General features: G+C 41.9%; 2 protein-coding genes across 3 annotated transcripts in view; one reads left to right on the top strand and one right to left on the bottom strand.

Moving 5' to 3' along the window:
• Window positions 1-15,983, top strand: part of hhat (hedgehog acyltransferase) — a 30,300-nt gene extending 14,317 nt beyond the window's left edge. Inside the window, exon 13 of the transcript XR_015067469.1 lies at window positions 15,414-15,983. The gene's annotated coding sequence lies outside the window, so the exon portion shown is untranslated. The remainder of the gene's footprint in view (window positions 1-15,413) is intronic.
• kcnh1a (potassium voltage-gated channel, subfamily H (eag-related), member 1a) lies at window positions 1,813-22,491 on the bottom strand. 2 transcript variants are annotated; one of them, XM_085922861.1, is made up of 14 exons: window positions 22,419-22,491; window positions 20,087-20,113; window positions 18,585-18,708; window positions 15,711-15,817; window positions 15,432-15,560; window positions 14,604-14,722; window positions 14,077-14,469; window positions 11,970-11,996; window positions 10,008-10,165; window positions 8,965-9,236; window positions 5,903-6,102; window positions 5,236-5,488; window positions 3,611-3,807; window positions 1,813-2,679 (listed from the first exon to the last, which is right to left on the bottom strand). In XM_085922861.1, exons 1-14 carry the CDS (start codon window positions 22,489-22,491, stop codon window positions 1,813-1,815), a joined length of 2,946 nt encoding a protein of 981 aa, XP_085778987.1. The 2 variants fall into 2 exon arrangements, with proteins under 2 accessions (XP_085778987.1, XP_085778988.1); XM_085922862.1 differs by lacking the exon at window positions 11,970-11,996.
• Between the last annotated feature and the right edge of the window lie 139 nt (window positions 22,492-22,630).

Here is a 22,630-nt window from a genome sequence, read left to right as displayed (position 1 = left end):
AAAAGTGTTTCTTCACATTAGTTCCTGTCTATTTCACCTTTTCATTAAACTTCAAAATAAATATAAAATATAAATCAGGACTTGAAAGAGATCACATACGCTAGTTTATTTGTAGACATGATTTTTATTTAGGTGGACAGTCTCTGTCTGAAGAAAATATCATTCATTACAGGGACATTTTTATTTTTAATGATAAAATCCTCATAAAAAATAATTTTCATTTTCATATACAGTGGTTGTGTATATTTGGGAGAATTAAAAAAAAAAACATCTTTTGCCGCATACTCAAGTTCATTTCTTGGTTTGTTGTTTATTGTTGTTGTTTTTGTTGCTGTTGTCATCCTTAAATTGGAAATGATTGTTCACCTGATTTCTTCCTGTACAACATTACAATAGAACCCACCAAAAAGAGGTCAACTGCATTTCAAACATATTTGGTATTCACCTCAGGAATAATTCAACTTATCCCACAGGAAGTTTTTTTTTTTTTTTAAATAAAGCCTGCATGCAAACCAGTGGCACAAAATAGAAATATATTATGTTTCTCCCCAAAAATGCATCTCCCCCACCTCACACTCTATAAGACCCTCCGACTTAGAACATTTGTATCCTGCCTCATAGCGGAAATAATATATAATAATATATAAATCTGTCTAGTTATGCATGGCGTTCATGCTATGTGAAATTGTGTTCTCGTAGTGTTCCGGTGGGATCTTAACACCCACCACACGATCAGAACCGCGTTCCATTTGTCATTAAGCATCTTTCCCTCTGAAACTGTTAATCACAATAACTGCTGCTCACCGCCGTAATAAAATGTGTACATCAAGCGCGAAGGGCGAAAGTCTCAACAGTCCTCTAATCACGCAAACAACCTCGCTTAATCAAACCCATCGAGGTACGTAGAGTACCGCTTCACGTTTGTAAACAAAAGGTCCCAAGGTACTTCCGGGTGGCAGAAAAATGATTGGTAACCACTGACATGACCTAAATTGATTTCCTTTAAAAATAATAGATATTAATCTAGCGTAATCTGTGGTTAAGGAGGATAAATCCGGTTGATGTCATAAAGGTTGCTACAGAAGATTGCAAGTAGCAAATCTCGAACGGATTCTTAACTGGGAACGACCTCGATCGTCGAGTTAGTGGAAGACATTTTCTTAAAGATATGCATAAAATGTTATCTTACTTTGAGTAATTTGGCAAAACTTAGTGGCTAGCCTGCTAGTCAGTTAATCAGCCAGTCAAAATGTAAATTACGTCCAGCGTTCTGTTGCCCTTCCAATCCATTAACCTCACAAAAGATCATCTTTTCAATCGACACCACATATTCAAAGCACACCGGTAGAAAGAAGGCTAAAGTTATCATTCGAGCATATTTACCCTGTTTTTACAATCACTCTTCCTTTGTCATGTTTACTTACTGAGAAAAGGTGAGCTTTTGCCACCCGGTAGTAGATGTGACCTCATGGTGAAAAGGTTTATACTTGATGTGACATGCAAGGAATCGTACAAGCGTACAACGTTGGGTCATGCCGTTTTACTTCGAAGCTCTCAAACGTTTCGAGCGTCGTGCTCGGTATCTACAGATAAAAAGCCATTCAGGTTTACCCGTGCCAGGTTTCCGCCTTAGCATCTCGGCCGTGGCATTCGCATTCCTGCGCTGGAGGTCTGCGTGTCTTTACAAGACTACGCCCGGATGCCTAATCTAAAAGGCAACCCCCCTATGCCAGTGCAGCCTCAGCTATCCCCGTAGTAATGTGGCCATTACCGGATTGCAGCTGAATTTAGAATCAAATGTCCTTCTAGTGCTCAAGAAAAGATGTCCTCCTTGTCAGCTTCTGGCGAGGCGGGTCTGGAAATGTCAAAAAGACCTTGAGGGGAGCCTGTGGTGGGCGTCCTGGCTTTCAGGAGCTGCAGAGCTTCGGCGAGCTGAGCCTCTAGGCCCGACATTCGTACGTTAAGGTTCTTCAGGTCGTCCTTGAGCTCCAGCTTGAGTTCTTGAAGTGAGGCCTGGAGGGTCTGCTCGGGGATAGGGTAGAAGGAACGTCTGGTTTCGGGCGGCTGCACTGGACTGCGGTCCTGCGGCGTCAGGCGGAAGTCGCTGACTTTGTCGAGGCGCAGGTCGCTTTTGGTGATGCCGCTGTCGCACGAGTCCGTCTTCTTTAGGGACAGCTGCGATTCGTGGCCCTTGGTCCGCTCCGGTAATGTCTCCATGGATTCAGATTTGGACACCGTTTTCCAGTTGTCCGGTTTCGCCATGGACTCCTTAAAGCGCCCCCAGCCTTTGATTTTGCCCGGCTCGGCGGCCCGACCGCCCACCAAGGAGGCGGGAGGCGGCACCTGTAGCTTCACCTTGTCCGAAGGGCCGCAGTCGGGAGGCGCGTGTGATGACTCGTGAGCGGACGACGAAGGCGTCGCCGGGCTTTCTGTTACCGTCACAATGCTGGTCGTGGTGATGATGGCGGTCTTGGGGACGTCCACGTAGACCGGCCCCTTCTCGATGTCGTTGTCTTCGCTGGGCTTGTCTGTGGCCGTGCGAGCCTCCCGCTGCTGCCGGAAGCGCTGGAAGAGTTTGCGCACCGGGTGGTCGGGCGGCAAGTTCAGTGGGGCCTCGTTTTTCCGCCTCTGCCGCTCCTCTTCCTCTCGTTTCACGTCGCTGATTTTTCGGAAGACCATCTAAAGAAGAATTTAGCCAGCTTTGATTTAGGGGTAATTATAGCATCAAAAGCGAAATGTTAACATCTGCATTCATTTTGGCATCAGGTGTGATGTATAAAATATATTCAGACTGCAACAATGGGAGAAATTACTTTGTGTTTTGCGGGTACGGTCTATTCTCATGCTAATAAAAAAGAGACTAGACATGAGTCGATATTATATTCCGACGATATGATAACCGTGATGGGTAGAGGGGTGCTCCAGAGACCCAACTATTTCTATCCAGGCTATTAAAAAAACTTGTTTTTCCACACTACGTCCCCTTTAAGACATAGAGAACCGCATTTTCCTTGAGGTCATTTGGCACAAGATCAGCGCGGGCAAAGTTCCAGCGTTTTGACAAAGCTGAAGGTTTCTGCGTGTGTGACAACATGCTGAACATGAAGCCCAATCGGCCGAAAGCAGTGAACCACAACCATTTTTCTTGTCAAGTCTCACTCGACCAACAAGCGTATCGGGCTCAGGATGTCATCGGTGGCCGATACAACCTCGGTGAGCAGTTATTCAATCCACCTCAGGATTTCCCAGCAGGGCCCGGCGGCACAACAAAACCCATACGCCCCCCCGCCCCCTCCCGGTGTTGGCCAAGCGTTATTTCAGTGCCTCAGATGAGATTGCCTCTTCATAGGCCGGCAATTCAATCTCAGCCTCGCTCTCTCTTGGGCAGGGTGACCTTAATATGAATGAGGTAATGATTGGTCACAACTGTGCTTGTTCAATTCAGACTTGAAGGATGGGGAGGAGGCTTTAACATAGGGAGCCAATTTACGGTGGCTGTCTGTCCGTCTGCACGCGGCGTAACTCGTTCGGTGGCGTGGACGCCGCGTGATCCCTCGGTGTTGGGTCCAGGAGGGTCATGTTTCGGTGCGAGCGGGATAACGTCACTCACCCTCTTGCGCAGGTTGTAAGTGAGCAGTAGATTGCGGGAGAAATGATTAGAGAAGGCCGTGTAGAACTCGAGCACTTTCTGCAGGGCGTCGCGCTTGATGACATGGAGGTCGCAGTATGTCAGAGCGCGCACGTTGGCGCAAGCTTGAGCCAGCGTCACCTCTTTCCAGAAGACGTCCCCGAAGACATCCCCCTTGCCTGCGTGGCAAACGAAGAAAGACGTTCAAGCTGGATATTTTGTCTCCCTAGACACACGCTTATGGGATTTAGTCTCTCGCTACGAGAGCGACCGTCTAATTGCTTTACACCGCTCGTAGGATGATGCTCCTGGGCTGTCCTCTTATTTGCACTAGCATTCTTTAAAGGAGTGTTTGGCTCCGTCTCGCCAATTCCAACACACGCCTGGATCACTTCCACTGTCGTGCTCTGCTTCGTCCTGTCTTGTCCTTTGCTTCCTGTATCTTGTCTCGTCCTATTTCCAATTCCGTCACCTGACGTCCTTTCTAGGGTTTTTTTTTTTTTAAACCTTTGTTTATCCAGATAAGGCAATCGAGAACAGATTCCCACTATCAATTCTGAACTGCTGTCTGTTTCCTCGTTCCTCACTAACCTAAAAATTTACCGCTATTGTCATATACGGTAGCTTTTATCGTGCTATTCTTGTCTACCATTCTTGCTTTTCTCCGACTGTCTCCTCTCAAAGCTCATTCCGTCACACTGCATTTCCAATAAATATCCATGTCAATACAAATCCCAACAGAGATTGCTTGCATTCCGCTTGACTAAGCAACCAAACAAGAGGTCTTTTCTCCCACACCATAAGGTTGGCAGGTTGGATCTGCTCGGTATCTTTTTTTTTTTTCTCCTACCCTAGGGATGAGATCTTGCCCACATCCTTACGGGGCTTCGTTATCCTCTGTTCTGTGTGCGTTCTGCAGCACCATTAGGCTAATGAGATTTTGATCCACGGGAGTAACTTGTTTATCGCTGGAGGCTGGGCCCGTGGGGTCCGCATTGACTTTTTCAAGAAAGCTTATTGGAAACATGCGACGGCAGGACGGATTGTACGCCATCCACCTAGCGTAACGGCTCAATCAATCGTGTGGTGAAATAATTGATCAAGTTGTAAGCTGCTAACATATTACTGGGATTTTTTTTCTTGACACAATTCAAAACAGTTCCCTTGTCTCTTATTAGATTCAGGTATGTGGTTTGATTCGGACAGTCGGTGGCGATGCAAACGACACCTCAAGGATCGAGAACTAAAGAACAAAGTGTCTTCAGGCTGCCTACAAACCATGTGTGCTGACTCTACCCGACTAAAGTGCAAGTTTATGACTCAGAAAACAACAAGCTGCTAGCCTTTCAAAGTAGTCTGGAACCTTTTTAAAAAAAGATGCTGGTTGGGCAGAATAAGGAAAGAAGTTCTGGAAATGCGACTAAAGGGTTTCTGCTGTTCTTGTAAATCATCGATTGAGTCGCTTTAAGATAAAGGTTATTGGTCCCACAATGGGGACATTTGTGGTTTATCTGTTTTGACCTCGGGTTCTCGTAAAAGAGTCTGTGTTCATCCAAAGTGAGTTTTCAATTCCCACTATTATGTCCAGTTGAAAAAGCCAAGCTCACCCAGTATGGCCACGACCTCGTCATCCTGGATGACTTCCAGTGATCCTGACACTACAAAGCAGAGACTGTCCACACTCTCGCCCGCGTGGTAGATGAGGTCGCCAGGCGCGCAGTGGATGGTCTGGAATTCCATGGCCAGCGCCCGCAGACATCCATCGCTTGCCAGTCTGAAGGCCGGGTGCTCTTTGAACACCTTCCGGTTGAGATGGACGCAAATGTCTGCTCGCATGTCTTTTGGACAAATCTGCAGCACCTGAAAGGCAGAAAATAAATCAAGTGGATTATAACAACTAGGCTACAATATTGATTTCTCAAAATGATATAATCCATTGTGTGACATTATCAAAGCACACAAAAGCAGATTATCTCACCGTCCGATAACAACAACAATACTAAATTGCTCGGCGGGACTGTAAACACCTGCTGGGTGTATCGTTCCAATGGGCGCTCTGCCTTTCAAACTAATCTCTTTGAAGATGAATGTCACAGATGGATTAGGCGCCATTTTTAGAGTCTCACGTCGTGGCATCCTGAATATTTATATTCAGATGAATATAAATACGCCGTACGTTTTGTTTGGGTGGCATTAAACCACCCAATGCGTATTTCTTAGACGGAAGACAGAAAATACCCAAGTCCAGATTTTAATGTTCGCGTCGGCACGTACCTTTTCGGTGTCGATGCCCCGTGACATGGACCAGGTAGACGCGATGTAGTCCATGACCCGTTCGCTCAGTCCCTTGGGCACCTGATAGAGCTTGAGGAAATCCCGCACGCTGTTGAGCATCTCGTGGTAGCGGTTGGTGTTTGCGTACATTTGCTGGAAGATGGTGGTCACGTTACCGAAGATGGTAGCGTACAAGAGAGCTGCGGGAAAGTTGAAGAAAGTCTTTTTTTTTGTAGGGAACTCATTATTTTTTTAGGGAATCATAAATTTAACCTAACAGGGGGTTAAACACCGCAATTATTTTTTTTTTTTGCCTTCGGGTGAATCGGTGAGAAACGAACTGGAGACGTGTAGGGCATCTGGGTTGTTGAAGCATCTCCAACAGCTGGCTGGGATCTTTTCATGCGTGTGTGCGGGGATCAAAGCGACCGCCGTGTGTATACATGCGTGTGCGCGTGAAGGCCTAATTAGCCCTTCTCCGACGAGGGTCGGCGAGGAGGCACGGCAGCCGCACATTTCAATTATCCTCTGATGCTGATGACAGTAACCTGTGTTGTGTTTGTTGGCGTTGGCGCCGCGCAATCAAAAGTGCGATCAACACAATATGGCTAATTAAAAATTACTCCAAAACCCCCCCGAGGATGACCTTAGACGCTCATTCGTGTTATCCGACATCGCATCTCGTACTTTGGAAAGACAAAGGGAAGCAAAAAGGAGTCTTGTATAAGCCTCTCGCGGGTCAAAATGAATTGCTTTAAAGTTTCAAACCTTTATCTGTCTTTTCATCTGTTTGTATTTTTTGTTTTACAAATTGTTCAGATACAGCTGTTGCGAATTGTTTCTTGTATTGGACGAGTGATGTGATTATTCATTTGACTCTTTTATGACTGCATCTAGCTGATTATATTGGTATCAATAGACAAAGATCAGTCTGATTTCAAGGAGGGCTACAGAAATCGGAAAATATGTTTAATATTGAAATGCCGAAATTAGGAGAATTTTGACTTTGTGCAATGCAAAACGGGAAACATGTCACTAATCCGAGCATCCAAACTTTATTACGCCCCGATTTTAAACTCGCAAAGCCAACTAGGTCATAACCCAAACGCCTTTTGTACTTGCTGCCATGGTTGAACATCTACCAGGTCATATAAACCCACCGGCATTCCGACGAAACAAAGATAACAAGATGTTTACAAGGATGGACTTGGAAGAAGATGCTAACAATGCGGATCTATGAAGTCATTTGAAGGTACTTAAAAGACAGTTAGTTGTCAGCCCCAAGCCAAGAGTTGCCATGGCAACAAGACATATACATTGCACTCCCCTTCTACCTCACTCGTCTCCCCCCCCCCCCCATTCCCTTCTCGCGCTGTGATCTTCTGCTGGCAGCACCGGTATCCAGCGCTGACGTTAAAAATAGAACAGTATCAGGGCATCCATATTTCATAGCCAAGCACAAACGGACGTCAAGTCTAATTGCGACTACATGCACATACTCACGGGGCTGGGGACCCAATGATGCTTTAATGGCATGATTTCTCTTGAAACTATTTCGGGGGGGGGGGCGGGGGACAATCGGCCTCTTGTCGACGGAGGTGCGATGGCTTGATGGGCTAACGCGGTCACGCGTAAATGGCATCACGACATTATGCGGCATGCTGGGAAAAAAAATTCGACACACTCCTGGCAGTTAAGACTTTTTAACATAAGCCATCGTCTCAAGGAAAGCGGCAAGATGTTGGAGGTCGCAAAAAGAGATGGAAAGTTTCCAATATGAAAGCAAAGCACGAAACCAAACTTTGGATATCATTTACCACCATGAAAAATTCTAACAGAATGCAAAACCAGATCGTAGGCCTGAGTGTTAGTACATTAAAACCATGTTTTAGGTAACATTAGGCCCAATTAACACTGAGGAAAATTAAAAACGCAGCTAAATGACGATTCAAATGATATTGTATTGTGCATAAATGCTAAAGAAAATGTGTTAGTATGTAAAAGATGAAAACCAAAACATTGTTGTTTTTTCCAGCTTAAATGCAAATGCTTTGAACCTGAAAGTTAAATACAATTGAACTGTTGTCAGGCAGTGCTTCATTCGCATACCGCTCATACTAAGTAAATTTTAACACATTTTTTTGTAATTTAAATTGTTCTTATTATCCCTCAAATTCTCTGCTTCATGAATTTCATGATTGATCAATCATTTTCACGTTAAAAAAAATAAAAATAATAAAAATAATATGCCTAATTTATTCACTTCAACTGTGTTCAATATTTGAAATTTATTTTAATGGGTGATGCGCCCTTTGGGACAATTTAGAAAAACAAATTAGGGATGATATTAACTTTTCAACAATTTAGTCATGGAGTCTCAACTAAAGAATGTTGCTCCATACTTTGATCATTTTTCTTAGGATTCCAGACATTTCAGCACGTTAATCAGTCATCTTAATGACAGCTTTCCGGCATACGAGAGAGGTGTTCCATCCAAATTAAGATTGTTCGTCCTTGGTGGATGTATGCACTCCACTGAGAGCTATAATCATTTTAGTATTTCTTCGCATCCTATCAAAGGCATTTGTCTGGATTTATCCCCCCTTCGGTGTAGCTGTGCTCAGCGTCAAAGCGTCCATATTATCTAAAAACGCCTCTCTCCAGTCTGCACTCTGCCTTCTTGCTGATATTATTTTTTACGACACGTTTTTATGAGAGGCGGCGTGAGAAGCGAGCCATGCATCACGCTCGGCACATCTTAATAATTCAGCAGCGGGGCCGACTGGAGCTAATGAGCCCGATGAAGGCAAGAATAACACAGACGCTAAAGGCCAACTGTCACATGTCGACAGACACCAGGCTGTATTCAAAGTAGCGCTGCTTGTTTGCATTTGAAGTAAGTCACCGAGTGCAAATACTGTGTTCTGGTACTTAAGTACAATTTGCAGACTTGACACCCTCGTTTGAAAATTTCTCTTCAAACCCAAAACCTGGCTCGAACAAATCTCAGGAATTCCTAAATAGGACCGACATAGAAGCGCCGAGCTAAACGTTAGACTCACATCCAATCATCATCATGGCCACGGCAAAGATCTTCTCTCCATCCGTGGTGGGCGCAATGTTGCCGAAGCCGATGCTGGTCAGGCTGGTCATGGTAAAGTAGAGCGAAGTGATGTAGACCGAGTCCTTGTTGGGGCCGCCCTCCCACTTGCCCGTACCGCTGGCGTTGAAGCGGTATGGCCTGCCCACCGTCTCGGCCAGAATGTACAACCAGCTGTCCCTGCGCGCGATGTTGGTCTCCTCGTCGATCACTTCGTAGTCGCCGATGCTGTACCTGCCATCGATTGCAAAAGTTGAGTTAATTCATTGACCTATTGACCATTCTTAATTAATTGATTTTGATTAATTGACTAACAAATGAGCTAAGTTTAGCCTGGATGATAGTGGAAGTTAAATCTTGGTCACGTGCATGCACACTTACAGGTCATGTTTTGGAAGTTAAATCATCTTTAAGTTGAGAAAGCTAGATGGCTAAAAAGTGATGATGCAGCAGTTCTATCAAGTCTGATTTCATTTTTAGTTTTGTACACTGACAACCCCCCCAGGATCTGCCGTAAAAGAAAACAGGCAAAACTAAAGAGAGATTTCAAGTGACAACGTCGCTGTCATCCAAGGTAAAGGCAGTTAACCTTTTTTTTTTTTTTTTTTTTTCCACGAGCTTCCGGTGCGACCATAGCAACCACCGACACCGCACTGTGGGAATCCGCGCAGCAGCTATTTTAGGATCATGCGATTCATGCGTTGTGACATTTTATTAGGTACACTCGGACCAAAGGAATTATTGCATGTCAACGAAAGAGCATTGCCAACTTCTTTAATCCGGCCCACTGAGCATTAAAATGATCAAATGTCCTTTTTTATTTGTTGCAATTTAATTTGTCTTAAAATTGATTCATTTAATAGTTGGCTGATGAAATATCGTAAAAAAAATTAAAAACATTTTCAAAATAAAACCACAGAGAGGACAAGTGGTATAGAAAATGGATGGGTGGTCTTGCTATGAAAATTGCCTGAGGGGATGATTAAACGTACTGGATGTACGTACCAAATGCAGGCCAACCAGTGAGCGGCCAGGCCGAACACGCACACCAGCAGAACCAGCACGGCGGCGCCGTACTCAATGTAGTGGTCCAGTTTGCGGGCCACTCGGCCCAGACGCAAGAGCCGCACCACTTTCAGGGAGCTGAACAAGCTGCTAATACCCTGCGGGGGGAGACAGATAGGAAGAAAAAGAAAATGTTAATCTTGAAAAGTTGTGCACTCAACACACAAATGCGTTTTGACTCGAGAATCATGCTAAGCTAACCAATCTACAGCGGTCAAATCGTTGTTTCCTATTTATATGAATGGGAATGCTCTTAATCTGTTCCAGCCAGCTCCCCCAAATAATGTTTCCAATGTTTCTATAATATAAGAAAAATAGCACTTTATGAATATAAAAGAAAAAAAACAAAATCAATACTTGTTTTTGATGAATGTCAATGTAACTTTTATTATAGGCAAGGAGAATAAAACTGACACAAATTCGATGTAATATATACATAACCAAGCCCTAGTCGAATATTAAAGTGTTTTTTTTTTCCCTTGGAGGTTCCACATTGTATTCCAAGCCTCTTCATCCTGCCACATAAATTGCTATATCACATTCCTTTTAAACGACAGGCTCTGACACTTACAGGGTAATAGACGTCACATTGCGTTAATAGATAACTGCAAACATGAATGAGTATGCAAATGGTTAGATAACCACACACACACACACACACACACACACACACACACACACACACACACAGTCTGTGTGTATTATGAAAGTGATTCAATTAAAAATCCATGCGGAAAATTTACAGCTTGGACCACAATGTCGACTCAGCGTTTTGTCCAAACAGCCACCAGCAGTGATTCAAATGGACACGCACAATCCTCGCACAGCATCAGAGACTCATTGCCCACACTTGACTATCCGAGTGTGTGTCTGTATGAGAGAGAGGGAGGCGTATCGATTGGGCTAATGCTTGGCGCTACGACTTCTGCGCTCGCCCGTCACCTGATCCGATCTATTTGGCTTCTGACGGACACATCGCCCTCTCAAAAAGAAAATCACTCAGAGGAGCGAAAAATTGAACTGATTTGGAAAACATTTCCCTCCCAAAGGAAATAATGGAAAATAATCTGAGTTGATGAAATAGTGGCTAGCACGTCTGCCCGGGTTTGAATCTGTTTGGAATTTGCATTTCTCACTCATCTGGTTACCTCTAAAAATGTACGTTAGCTTCATTGAAGACTTTAAATTGTCCTTGGGTGTAAATGTGAGCACGAATGCTAGTCTACTTTATCCTCTTGCGAGCACAGTGAGTCCTGTCAACCGCACCACGTGATCCGTGATCATACTTAACGTAATGTGACTTGCTAATAACAGAGATAAGTGGCTTTGATAACAAATAAGACGTATTCCCAAATGTTTGCTCGAAATGTTCGAATATTTGTTTAAATGCTGTGTTGGTCATGAATGCGTCGCAGCGTGAAGCTGATGCAATGTCTCCTTTAAAGTTTCTGTGTCCTGCTGCTCTGGGACACCACGCAGTCGTTTGAGAATGAAAAAAAAACATCTTATTTGTTTTTGGCGCATCAACGTCGTCAGCAAGGGACCTTTGCGAGCTCTGGGCTGCCAGAACAGACATCTGTTTACTTCTTCACGCATTTTTAATTTCGTCCTTGGAATAAAGCACTGTCTTCGGGTATAGCGTACATGATTTAACCATGTGACTTTTCACATCAAATCAAATGCAGCTCACAAGTATGAAGTTTTATGTATATATCGGAGCTTCCTATCTTTGTAAGTTTTCACAGGAAAACGTAGCAGCGTAGTCCAGTAATTGGAATTCAGAACTGTTGCACAATCTGACAACTGACATTGCAAGGTCTACGGTGTGTGTACGTGTGTGTGTGTAAAACAAGTAAAAGACCAACTTGTTCATTATCATATTCTCATCAAAGAGAAGCCTACTTGAGTGACAGCTCGCCGGTTCCAATTCTTCCCACGTCACGTCCCGTGCATGCAAACAGGCCAAGAGCAAAGTGGGGGCATGGGGGGGGGGGCATGCAAATAACAAAAAAAGGGAAGTGGGGGAGTGAAAAAGAAGACAAAAAAAATGAATACATAACAAGTGATGAATAAAAACATGACAGAAAAAAAAATAGTACAAAAGTAACACAATGACAAGGCCAAGAATAACCAAATTGCCTGTTTGGAGGCCATCACAGTTATTCATGCGGCTCATTAAGGCTCACGACCGGACGGCGGATCACCGTCCAACTCAGGAGCAATTTAGGAGGAAATTGGCAGCATGGCGCAGAACGACCCCTCAGAGATTGTGGAGAAGCTGACCCCGGGACTGCCTCGGAAACTGGATGGTCATCAATGGAATATTTCTGATTTTGCATTTGTGACTGACCGGTCAGGGTGTTCAACAACATTTGGCATGTCACCAAAGATTGTTGTGCCGATTAAAATGGATGAATTATTACACTGCATGTTAGAGTAGCTTAATCAAAATAGATTTTGAATTTGTGAATTCTGTATGCTTTGTATAGTTGGTGCAATTTTAATTTTCATTTGGAAGGATTGTCAAGACAACTCAAATTGTTTATTTAATTTACCGGTATGTCCAGTCTTTATTAATTCCTTTTGTCTCATTAATTAAATTGAGTTGAATTTGGTTCTTTGTGTAATATGTTTGTCATTTCTGTTTGCTGTAATATTTATTAGTTTTGATTTAAAAAAAATTCTTTTACAAATATTTAGGTGTTTTTTTTTTAGTCTGCCAGTTTTTTGCTTAACATATTTGGTTTATTTTTTACAATTTTGTAGATTTTTTCCCATCTATTTAAAAAATAAATACTTTTATTCTTATTTTTATTCTTGATGTTATATGTGTGAATTATTTTCCTTTATTTCCAATAATTTCCAACAACATGTGAAATAGATTTCTAATGTTTTTATTATATTAGTGGATTTCATAATATTTGAACGGTTTGCTTCCATTTGATCCTGCATAGCAACTGCATTGTGTCCAGTTACGTATGGACGACCCCCAAGTGACCGCTCATGTTCTCCTGATGCTTAAACACGTCAGCATCCGTGATGCTGAAGCTCAGAAACACGAGACAGACGACTCAAAATGCCGCACATGCATTCACACACACAGACACACACCGAGCTCCCTTTAGGGTGTCTGATAACACCTCGCGTAGCTACCCCTGAGGGTCGGCGCACATATAGCAATGCTAAATGCTAGCACTGCATTTTACAACACACACTCTCACAGGCACAAAACACACAAGCACACACAACATGGAAACACACACCGTTGATGCATTGCTATAATGAAAAGTTCAGAACCCTATAGCGCTATTCAATCATAGTGTGTGTGTGTACTGTATATGTGTGATGTGTCAACTAGAAAAATGACATCGAGCTGTATCAACAATTCTGCCGCCATTGCAAAGAATCACCACAAATGCGGACGACCCCTTTCTGCTCCAACAGGCTTCGTCCAATCGGGTCCAATTCTGTCACTTTGACTGAATAATTTATTTTCTTCTTTGACCAAGATCGGAAGAATCTTAAATCATGGTATAAGTCTATGTTCATGTCGCATTAAAGTTGCACCAGAAAATCAATTGCAGACATCATGTAATTGTCAAAAGAGCTGAAGTTAGCAGTTGCCATTACCCACAATGCATTGTTTCCGTCAGCCGCCCTGAGGTTTTAATGGTTGGAGGCCACGGATGACACAGCACTCACTGTGTGTGTGTGTGTCTGTTGAATAATGGAAAAGCTTCTTCTCCCCAATTATAATGTGCCAATTATCTGAAAATCCAAATGCGAAAGCTCCAGAAGAAAAGCTTTGTGGACATTCACAAACCAACAAAACAAAAAGAAGAAAAAGGTGGAGAAATAATATGATGACTGCTTATTAAATGCATTCAATGCATTGATGCGGAATGAATGCGCTGCTAAAAAAAAAATTTCCAGTATCAGTTTGGATCAACCATAGCTTGATGAACCAAACACCAACATAAACCTAAATATAACATGAGCACACGCTCACCTCGTCAACGTTCTCAAAAGCGTTGATGACGTCGTAGGGCAGACAGGAGAGCAGGTCTATAACAAACCAGGTCTTCAGATAGTTCATGCGAATGAGTTTAGGGTCCGAGATGACCTCGCCGGCCGGCCCCACGAAGGTAGTGTGGAAGTTGAGCACGATATCCACCAGAAAGATAACATCCACGATGCTGTCCACCACCAGCCACGTCACGTTGTTCTGCTTGGTCTTGAAGGACACATTGTAGGGCACCATAATGGCCGTGTAGAAAGTAAGGATGAGGATGACCCAGTCCCAAGTGGTCTTAAAGAGGCAGTAGTGTAGGATGATGTGCGGGGGCGTCTTGGGGGTCTCCTGCTTGTACTGGGGCAGGATGTCGGAACCCAGCTGGAGTACCTGTCCACAAATACAAGTTTGATGCCGTCCGGGACATTTACAACCAAAAAAAAAAGTACAAATCCGACTCCTTCCTCGGAGGAGGTAGTCACGTATAGACAGATAGATCAATCGATATAAAGGTGGGTAGATACCTCAGCCAGGCGCGAGTGCTTGTGTACATTCTCTCCTTTGTGGACGGTAGGCTGGAGTTGCTGCAGGACGCCTCGGCTGCTGGTCAGAGCTCGAGTCAGTCGCGCAAACTTCCCCCAGCCTGCAGCACACCAAATGAACGCCAGAAGTCATATTGCATTCTATCTGTATCAACTTGCTATTCTCATACTCATCTCCCTGCAGGATTCATCTTTTTTACACTTTATTTCATCATTTGAAAGTGCGTCAGTATCTCCCGTACACTGGTAAACACACTTTGATGCAGAAAATAATATGAGCTCGTTCAGTAGCGGATAGCAGCAAGAAAAAATCCATCATGGTATTTTTTTGTGATTTGTAAGAACCTGTGTTGTTATTTTTCTCAAAGCGGATAGACGATAATCTCCATTTCACATTTTCACCTCGTGCAGTCGTAAAATAAAAAATGCTATAGTATTGTAGTGACGACATGAAAAGATTAAGGAAATTGACTTTCTTTGCCATAATGTTTTGCTTTGCACTTTGGCCACATAGGGGCAGTATAATATACACATGTCTCCTCTGTAAGCTATTATATTGGTCATTCGTCACAGAGGATAAAGAAGATATACCTGTGAAGGTTGTCTACATATGAGTTTGTGTTCAAATTTGTGATTATGACCCCATTAGCGTGTTAGTATTAAGCTAATTGTAGCAGAATTGTTGAAATTATGCGGTTGTTTCAGTTGAGATGAGTTTACTGCCATCATAGCGAAATATCGGCCACCTCGTATGCTTCGAACTACAACTTCTACTTTAATCAAACTTCTCAGGTTGCCTCCACTCTCTACCTTTGGACGAGTCGTCCTCGATGGGTTGCTTAAAGGCGGTGATGTCACTGAAGGTGCACAGGAACAGGACCACCTTCTCCTGCTCATTTCGAATGGGCGCGATCTTCACAAAGAACCATACGGGCGTCCCTAGAAGCACAAGAATTGTCTTACAAGGTAAGGAAACAATGTCTGTACAGCATCGTCGACCAGTGAGGAAAGTGTTCAGAGTCCACTTTGAAGTCGGCCGTGTACATTCCGGAATACATTTGCATGATGAGGAGAACGCAGGGTACTTACTGTTCTTTTTGTACATGAGGATTTCAAATGAGTTCATCTCGTAGTTTTCAAAAGTCAGACGCACTTTTTCCGTCGTGTCTTTGTCGGTGAGCTCGCCGTACATGAAGCTACAAAAATAACAAGATGAGAATTTGAATATTTAATCGAGAGACGTTAGTGAATGTGTAAATATTTTAATATGTTACTTGGTTATTTTTGTTTGAAATATTCCCTTGTTGAATATTTTATATACTTTTTATATTAAGGCAGTCTAAAAAATGTGATGTATTATCATTTATTTGCAGCTTTATTTCTTCTTTTTTTTTGTATGCTAATCATTATTTTTTGATCTAAAAAAAATACCTGGAAAATCAAATTAAAAAAAATAATATTTGGCTGTCTCAAAATAACAAAACAAATTAAATCTTAGCATAACCCCACAAAAAAAAATACCATTCTCAATTTTTCAGATTATGAGACAAATCAAATTTCAAGCTTATTTTAAACCTAAAAATCTAAAAAGGCAGATTTTTGGTTTTTGGATACAAAAGGGATATACTAACAAAACAAGCTATGTTTTTTCATTTTCTGCAAACCATTATTCATCAGATGATAAAAAAAAAAAATTCTAAACCAGAAAACGAAACCATCTATCTGGATACATGCTTTCTGTAGGACTTTGTTTTTCCTCCTTAAATTGCTCTCCCAAAAAGCCTAAAATGACAAGCCATTCATCAACGTATACCCGCAGGTACCCAGCCTGATTGCTGCATGAAAAATTGAGCAGGAGCAGATGAGCATTTATGGTCTTCATCTGAGTAAAAAAGCAAAGATTATTACCTGTTGTAATGAATATATTATCTGGAGGACGGGTCACCGTGCATGCGCTTTTGCGCCGTCAGCCCTGATCTAAATATACCGTGCGGCGGATTTGTTATGAAATGAAAACTAAAGCTAATTTTAATTAATGAGACTACATTTTCACGCCGCGGGCCGACTTCTCAGACAAGCGGCAGATGTTTTTTTTTAAATGTCCTCTCTCTTTCTAAAACCGCTTTCTTCAACAAAAAAAAAAGTCAATTAAAAATTCCACAAGCCACTGACTTGTCGCGTGTCGGGAATTCCCGCCGGGTTTGTCCTGAGAGACCCCGGACACAAATCTTTGATCCACAGCAAAGTAGGCTCAGATGTTGGAAATGAGTATGCATTTCATGTCAGAGTCATCTTGTCAAAACATCAAAAAGTAGCTGCACACACTTTGAATGTTTTATACTTTAGCTTCATCGTCAAACTGGTGGGGCTAGAACTTTTTCGCTTGAGGGGGGGGGCAAAGATATCTTGGGGGATCCATTTAAAAAATAAAAATAAATTACAAACTCTAAATATTCTTCAAAAAATGTTCGTTTGATGTTTCCTATGAGGTGGGGAAAATAATTCTCAGAAGAAATTACAAAAATACCCAAAAGTCAATTATGTGGCCTGGCACCTGGAGCATCCAAGCATATTTCAGGGGGGAGGTCATTGCCCCCTGTGGGCCCCCTTTTGCTCCGCCAGTGTTCCGGCATCAAAAGCTTGGAATGTGTTGAAAAGTGCACACACAGTCCCCTCCAAAAGTATTGGAATGGCAAAGTCAATTCCTTTCTTTTTGTTGTAGCTATACAGTCGACATTTGAATTTCGGATTCAATTTGAACCAAAAACGGTTTCTTTTTAACCTTGCATTTTTAGAGCGCAGCATTTTTTAGAGTATACCAGTGACTTTAAAAATCCACCCACTGATTGTGCAACTTATTGTGTAAAAAAAAATCTGTAAAATACAGTGGGGTGATTTTAGGTCTGTTTCCTCCGAACAAAAAAAAAAAAGAACTAAAAATAAACCTAAAACGAATCCGAGCACACACACACTCACACACTATTGAGTGTGTTCAGTGTTGGTCCTGGCAAGTGTTCTGAAGCTTATGCCGGAGCCCCCGAGGGTCCAAATCAGCAATGCTGGCTGTGACAAAACACAAGAAAATCTCACACCATTTGCAAATCTGGCAGCGGAAAGCCATGGTGATGTGATCCTATTAATTTACCGCTTACTGGCACACTCGTTAAACGCTACAGTCAACACGCGGCTCGTCTACGCCAAGGCTTAAGAGATGTTGTCATTTGCCATATTTCCATTGGATCAATCGAACGACGTACCCCTGTCCCGCCCCCCCAAACAAGTAAAACGATCCTCAATGTCGTCAGAACCTCGTGGGTAGGAGGCGGGGCTCTCTCGCCCCAATACACGGTCCGCCTCATTGCCGCACTGATATTTTTTCAAATGACAATCTTTCAATTGAGCGTTTCCTTTCTTCCGCTGCACGTATGGAAAAGCCGCTTATTCAATATCCTTAATATCCAGCTTAAGGTTCGCTCTTTGTCTTCACTAGTAAGACAATCGGGAGCAGGAGTCGAACGACTCGATTTTTCCACCATGCTGCAAACCAGCAGGATAACTTAGACGAGAAGCGAAACCGCGCAGTAGTTGACAATTTGGTGCTAACATTACTATTAATGAACCAATGTTATCTATCCAACGTAGCAAAACATTACGAGTGAGACACAGATGTGCAATTTGTATAATCAATTGTCTTCCGAGTGAGAACAAATCGTCTACAAGTACTCGTATCCATGTCGAGAGAAAAAAACACTTCTCTTTCTGAATCATTAAATTGAGGGAGAGCAGAAATGATGACGTACGGCCTCCATCTTTTTAATCAACAACAGCAGAAATCCGCTCTCTTATTGGAGTTACATCAGCTCCATCGTGCTGGGATAAAATGAGTACCACCGGAATAGACGCCAAAAGACAAATGGTCAATACTCGCTCAAGTGACTGCGGGTGACCGACGCCGCGGCCTACCTGCAGGTGCTGCTCTTCTGCATGACCTCCGCCCTGTGGTAGCCCGAGAGTTTGCAGAATCCGTCGTTGCTGTAGACAATGGGCCAGTCCACAATTTGCGCGTTGCCCAGTACAAAGTTGGTGTCTGGTAGCCCAGAGGGACGAAAACACAAAAAGCACAAGGAGGCAAACGCTTAAGGGGTTAACGTCAGTATCTCCTCAACACTTTGAGAAAATTCAAGGAGGTTGGAAATAATTGTCTTTGAACAGAATCAAAAGCAAATATTGGCGGAAACTATTAGGGAAAGTGACTAAGTCATTCATTCATCTTCCTAATTGCTAATCCTAGCTGTGTTTTTTTATTTTTTAAAGCTTGTCTGTAGTTATCAATATTACAAAGACAGATTTGCAGCCTTTGCTTTAAGAGTTCCCAACATACTTGATCAATGTTCATTAGCCGCCATGACGCTTCATTACACGCGAGGAGATAAGACCGACAAATTAGACTACACACAAATACCTCAGTTGAGTTCATTTCAACATAGACCTGTGCTAAATGGAGAAGACTCACCGAGGATAATTGTCATTTGTCAGCAAATATCAATAATTGCCGTCATTAGTTTTTAAAGGTCATAAAAAAAAGGGCTATAGGTTTAAATGCGTCCTATTTTGCATATTAAAAAGGTGAGCTGCACCTCGGAGCTACACTTACTCATAGTCGATATGCTAATAGCCTGAGACAATCAGTGCCGCTCTGCCACTTGTTTAACAGTCTGTTTACCGGCATTGTATGATCTTCGAAGATTAACAAAAAATAATTTGGAGAATCCTGTAAATTATCTCGTGTTGCTGCTTACTTCTGGCTCTAATATGGCTTATTTATTGATAATTCTTGGTTTTTTTGAAAGGAGCTGTAAAAAAAAAAAAAAAAAAAAAGCTTTAAATCTGTATCTTTTTTTAAGACGAGACTTTTTTTTACCAACCAGTTCACTTGACATGATAAACACATTCCGAACTAAACTTCTTTATTAAATTGTACTAATTATGATTGTGCTAATAACGTGTCAAAATAATAGACAAGTGATGCACCAAAAAAGAAAAAAGAAAAAATTCTTGTATGCACAAAAATTACACATGGACAGGGGAAGGAAATTTTAAATTTCATACCACATAATACATATAAAGCAATAAACCCACTCACACACACACACACAAAAGCACACGTTTTTTTGATCAAGTCCAACTAAATACATGACAACACAATAAAATGCACAAGATGTTCCATGCCAATGTGTTATTTTACAATGATCAGATGGATGTTACTCTTAGAAAATCCAAATCTCTTACTCTTGTCTTAAAACATATATTTGAAATTATGACTACGTCTCAATAGTTAGTGAGTGCTTTGTAAATTAACAACATTTGGTATAGAACATTTAAATGATACACTGGGATGAGAAGGGGGGGGTAAGGTAGATAGTGTCAAGAAAACAAGAGGAAGCTAGTTTAGATAATAATAGTACCTGTCTGTCTATGTGACAGTGTCCAAACTGAAATTTGTGAAAAGAAAAACAAGAGTTAACAGATTCATATGACAAGCATCTGGTTGAATGTGTGACCAATAACAAAACCAAAAAGGATTTGATGGGACAACAAACAACGAAAAACTGAAAATGGTGGATTGACAACAGTGTTCAAATTCTGATACTTTTTTACTAAGTAACTACTTATGGGACACGCACAAACTAAATTCAACCCAAAACAAGGTTTAGATGCAGCGGTTAACACCTGATGCTAACAAATGTGAGTGCCCATAAATAATAAACATCTTAGATAACTTACATATAATTATTCAAATTAATTAATAAGATTGTGATGAGCCGTAGCTTTCTGTTTAGCATGCTGAATCTGATCGTTGATATTTAGACAAAAGGCCGCTATACGGTTCGCATGGTAAATAAGATATTAGAAATTAGACCAACATTTAGACTGAAAAAACTCAACATTGTTAAATGAAATGTTGATAAGTTAAATATAATAAATAATGTGGTAGGAACTACACCAAGCTGGTTAGCAAATTTGGCTGCCGTCATTAATAGATATTGTTTGCAATATATTTTTGTTTGTTTTATTTTGTTAATAAATCGACGGACGTGTTTCAAGCTATGTTGAAGGCCCTATTTAAGCGTAACAAGGGACTTCAAGTTCACTCATAGTTCAAAATTGAAGAAAAAAAAAATGTTACTCATGAATATGAAATGCTAGAAGACAACAACAGCAAAAATCAAATGAGTGAGAGACTTTGTAACATCCATCCATTCAAGCAGCTAGCGCTCTTTTCAGATTAGCACTCTTGGCTCCCGTTAGCTCCAGATTTAGCACCGGCTAATCCTCGGACCGCCCAAGGTCGTGTTGGCTTTTGTTTGAAAGGGGTGGATTTTCACCTTCTTTTTGTCAATTTTGACAATCCCCCTATTTCACACCTCCACATTTAGGTGGGGTGCACACAAACCTAGAATCGGAACGAATAATGATTACGTTCACACCCTTTCCATCAGTTACCAAAGGTCATATTATTGAACGTCATTCACATATTTTCAAAACCAATTCACCAGTGGTATGGGACATGTTAAGACTGAGTTTTTTTTCCTCTCGCGACCTGATCGCAAAATCGTCACGGGGCGACGATCCTAACCTGTTCGACCTTTTCAATATTTAAATACATCCCGGTAATTGGGCCTGAATTTTTTTTTTTTTCCACCTTTTTAACAGGTTAAAACCTTTGAATACACGGGCGCTCCACAGCTTGACCTCGTTTTAACAAGTACCACAGACGACCATTAGCATTTTCTTCTGCACATATGGTTTAACAGTGTGCAAGCACATATGCAATACCGCTCGTATAAGACACGCGAGAGACTTGTGTGTTACTCTTGTGTAATTATGCAGGAAATTAAAAATGCATTGCTTTAATGGAAGTGAGTAAAGGAACCATCTTGCTCCCTGAGAGAATTCCAAGAACTTCTCACATAAAAGTTGCTCTAATTAAATTTTGCAAGGGATGATATTCTTCGTCTTTTGGGGGGGGGGGGGGAGTATCATTTCTGGTCCATCAATTTTTCTCTGTCCAAATCAGTCTTGTGGGAGGCTTTTCTAACATCTCAAGTTAGAAGCCTACAATTGATATTTTGGTTATGACGCATGTTAACAAAAATCAAACGCACTATTACGTTATATTAATTCCCCTTTAGAAAATCAATAAATGAAATTGAGCTATTGTGCCAAGTATACTTCATTATATTGGAAGAATTCATCAACATGTTACCATAAATTCCCTCTTTGCTTAAATTGTACAAAATCTGTATTACGGTAGCATCATTAGATTTAATACTGTATTAACTTGTACCTGGGATGAACAAAAAAAAAAACATCTAAACTTGTTTAAATGTAAATTTCTTCAAATGGGTTTGTAGTAAATTTGAAAAAAATAAATAGACGGATTTTGACAATTTAGTTGAATAAAGTATCTATTGATCTATCTGTCTGTCTGTCTGTCTGTCTTTTTTCTAGAATAAGTGATTTTGAAATGATCCATACTGACAGGGTGTGGTGGTTGTTTTTTGGGTGGGGGGGTTGTTCCCAATTTGCAGCATCATTTAAACTGTAACTTTACTCATCAAAACAACCATCATAAAAAAAAGAGTCCATAATTAGTCATTGGCAGTGGATTAATTCAGACTCAATGGATCAATAACAGTCAGAAAACACACACACGCGCACACGCATATTCACACACAGGCAAACACACACGGAGAGAGAGAGAGAGAGAGAGAGAAAGAAAGCTGCAGGGCTTACCGTTGGAGCGTCGGACAATATTCTCCAAAAAAGTATTCTGAGGGGCCACAAGTCCTCGGCGGCCCCCCGCCATCCTGCCGCTTCACTCGTCCTCTTCCGGGCGAGGCTCCGCACGGTATTCCGGCGTCATGGTGCCGCGGCGTGGGTGAGTGGGTGCTGCTTGTGCGGCGGCGGCTGGCTCCTCAGCCCGCTGGTGCTGCGTCTCCTCCTCA

This window comes from Syngnathus leptorhynchus, chromosome 10 (assembly GCF_054491065.1).
Source record: "Syngnathus leptorhynchus isolate UIUO chromosome 10, UIUO_Slep, whole genome shotgun sequence".
Taxonomy (NCBI): domain Eukaryota; kingdom Metazoa; phylum Chordata; class Actinopteri; order Syngnathiformes; family Syngnathidae; genus Syngnathus; species Syngnathus leptorhynchus.
This window is presented reverse-complemented; position numbering and strand designations above follow the sequence as displayed.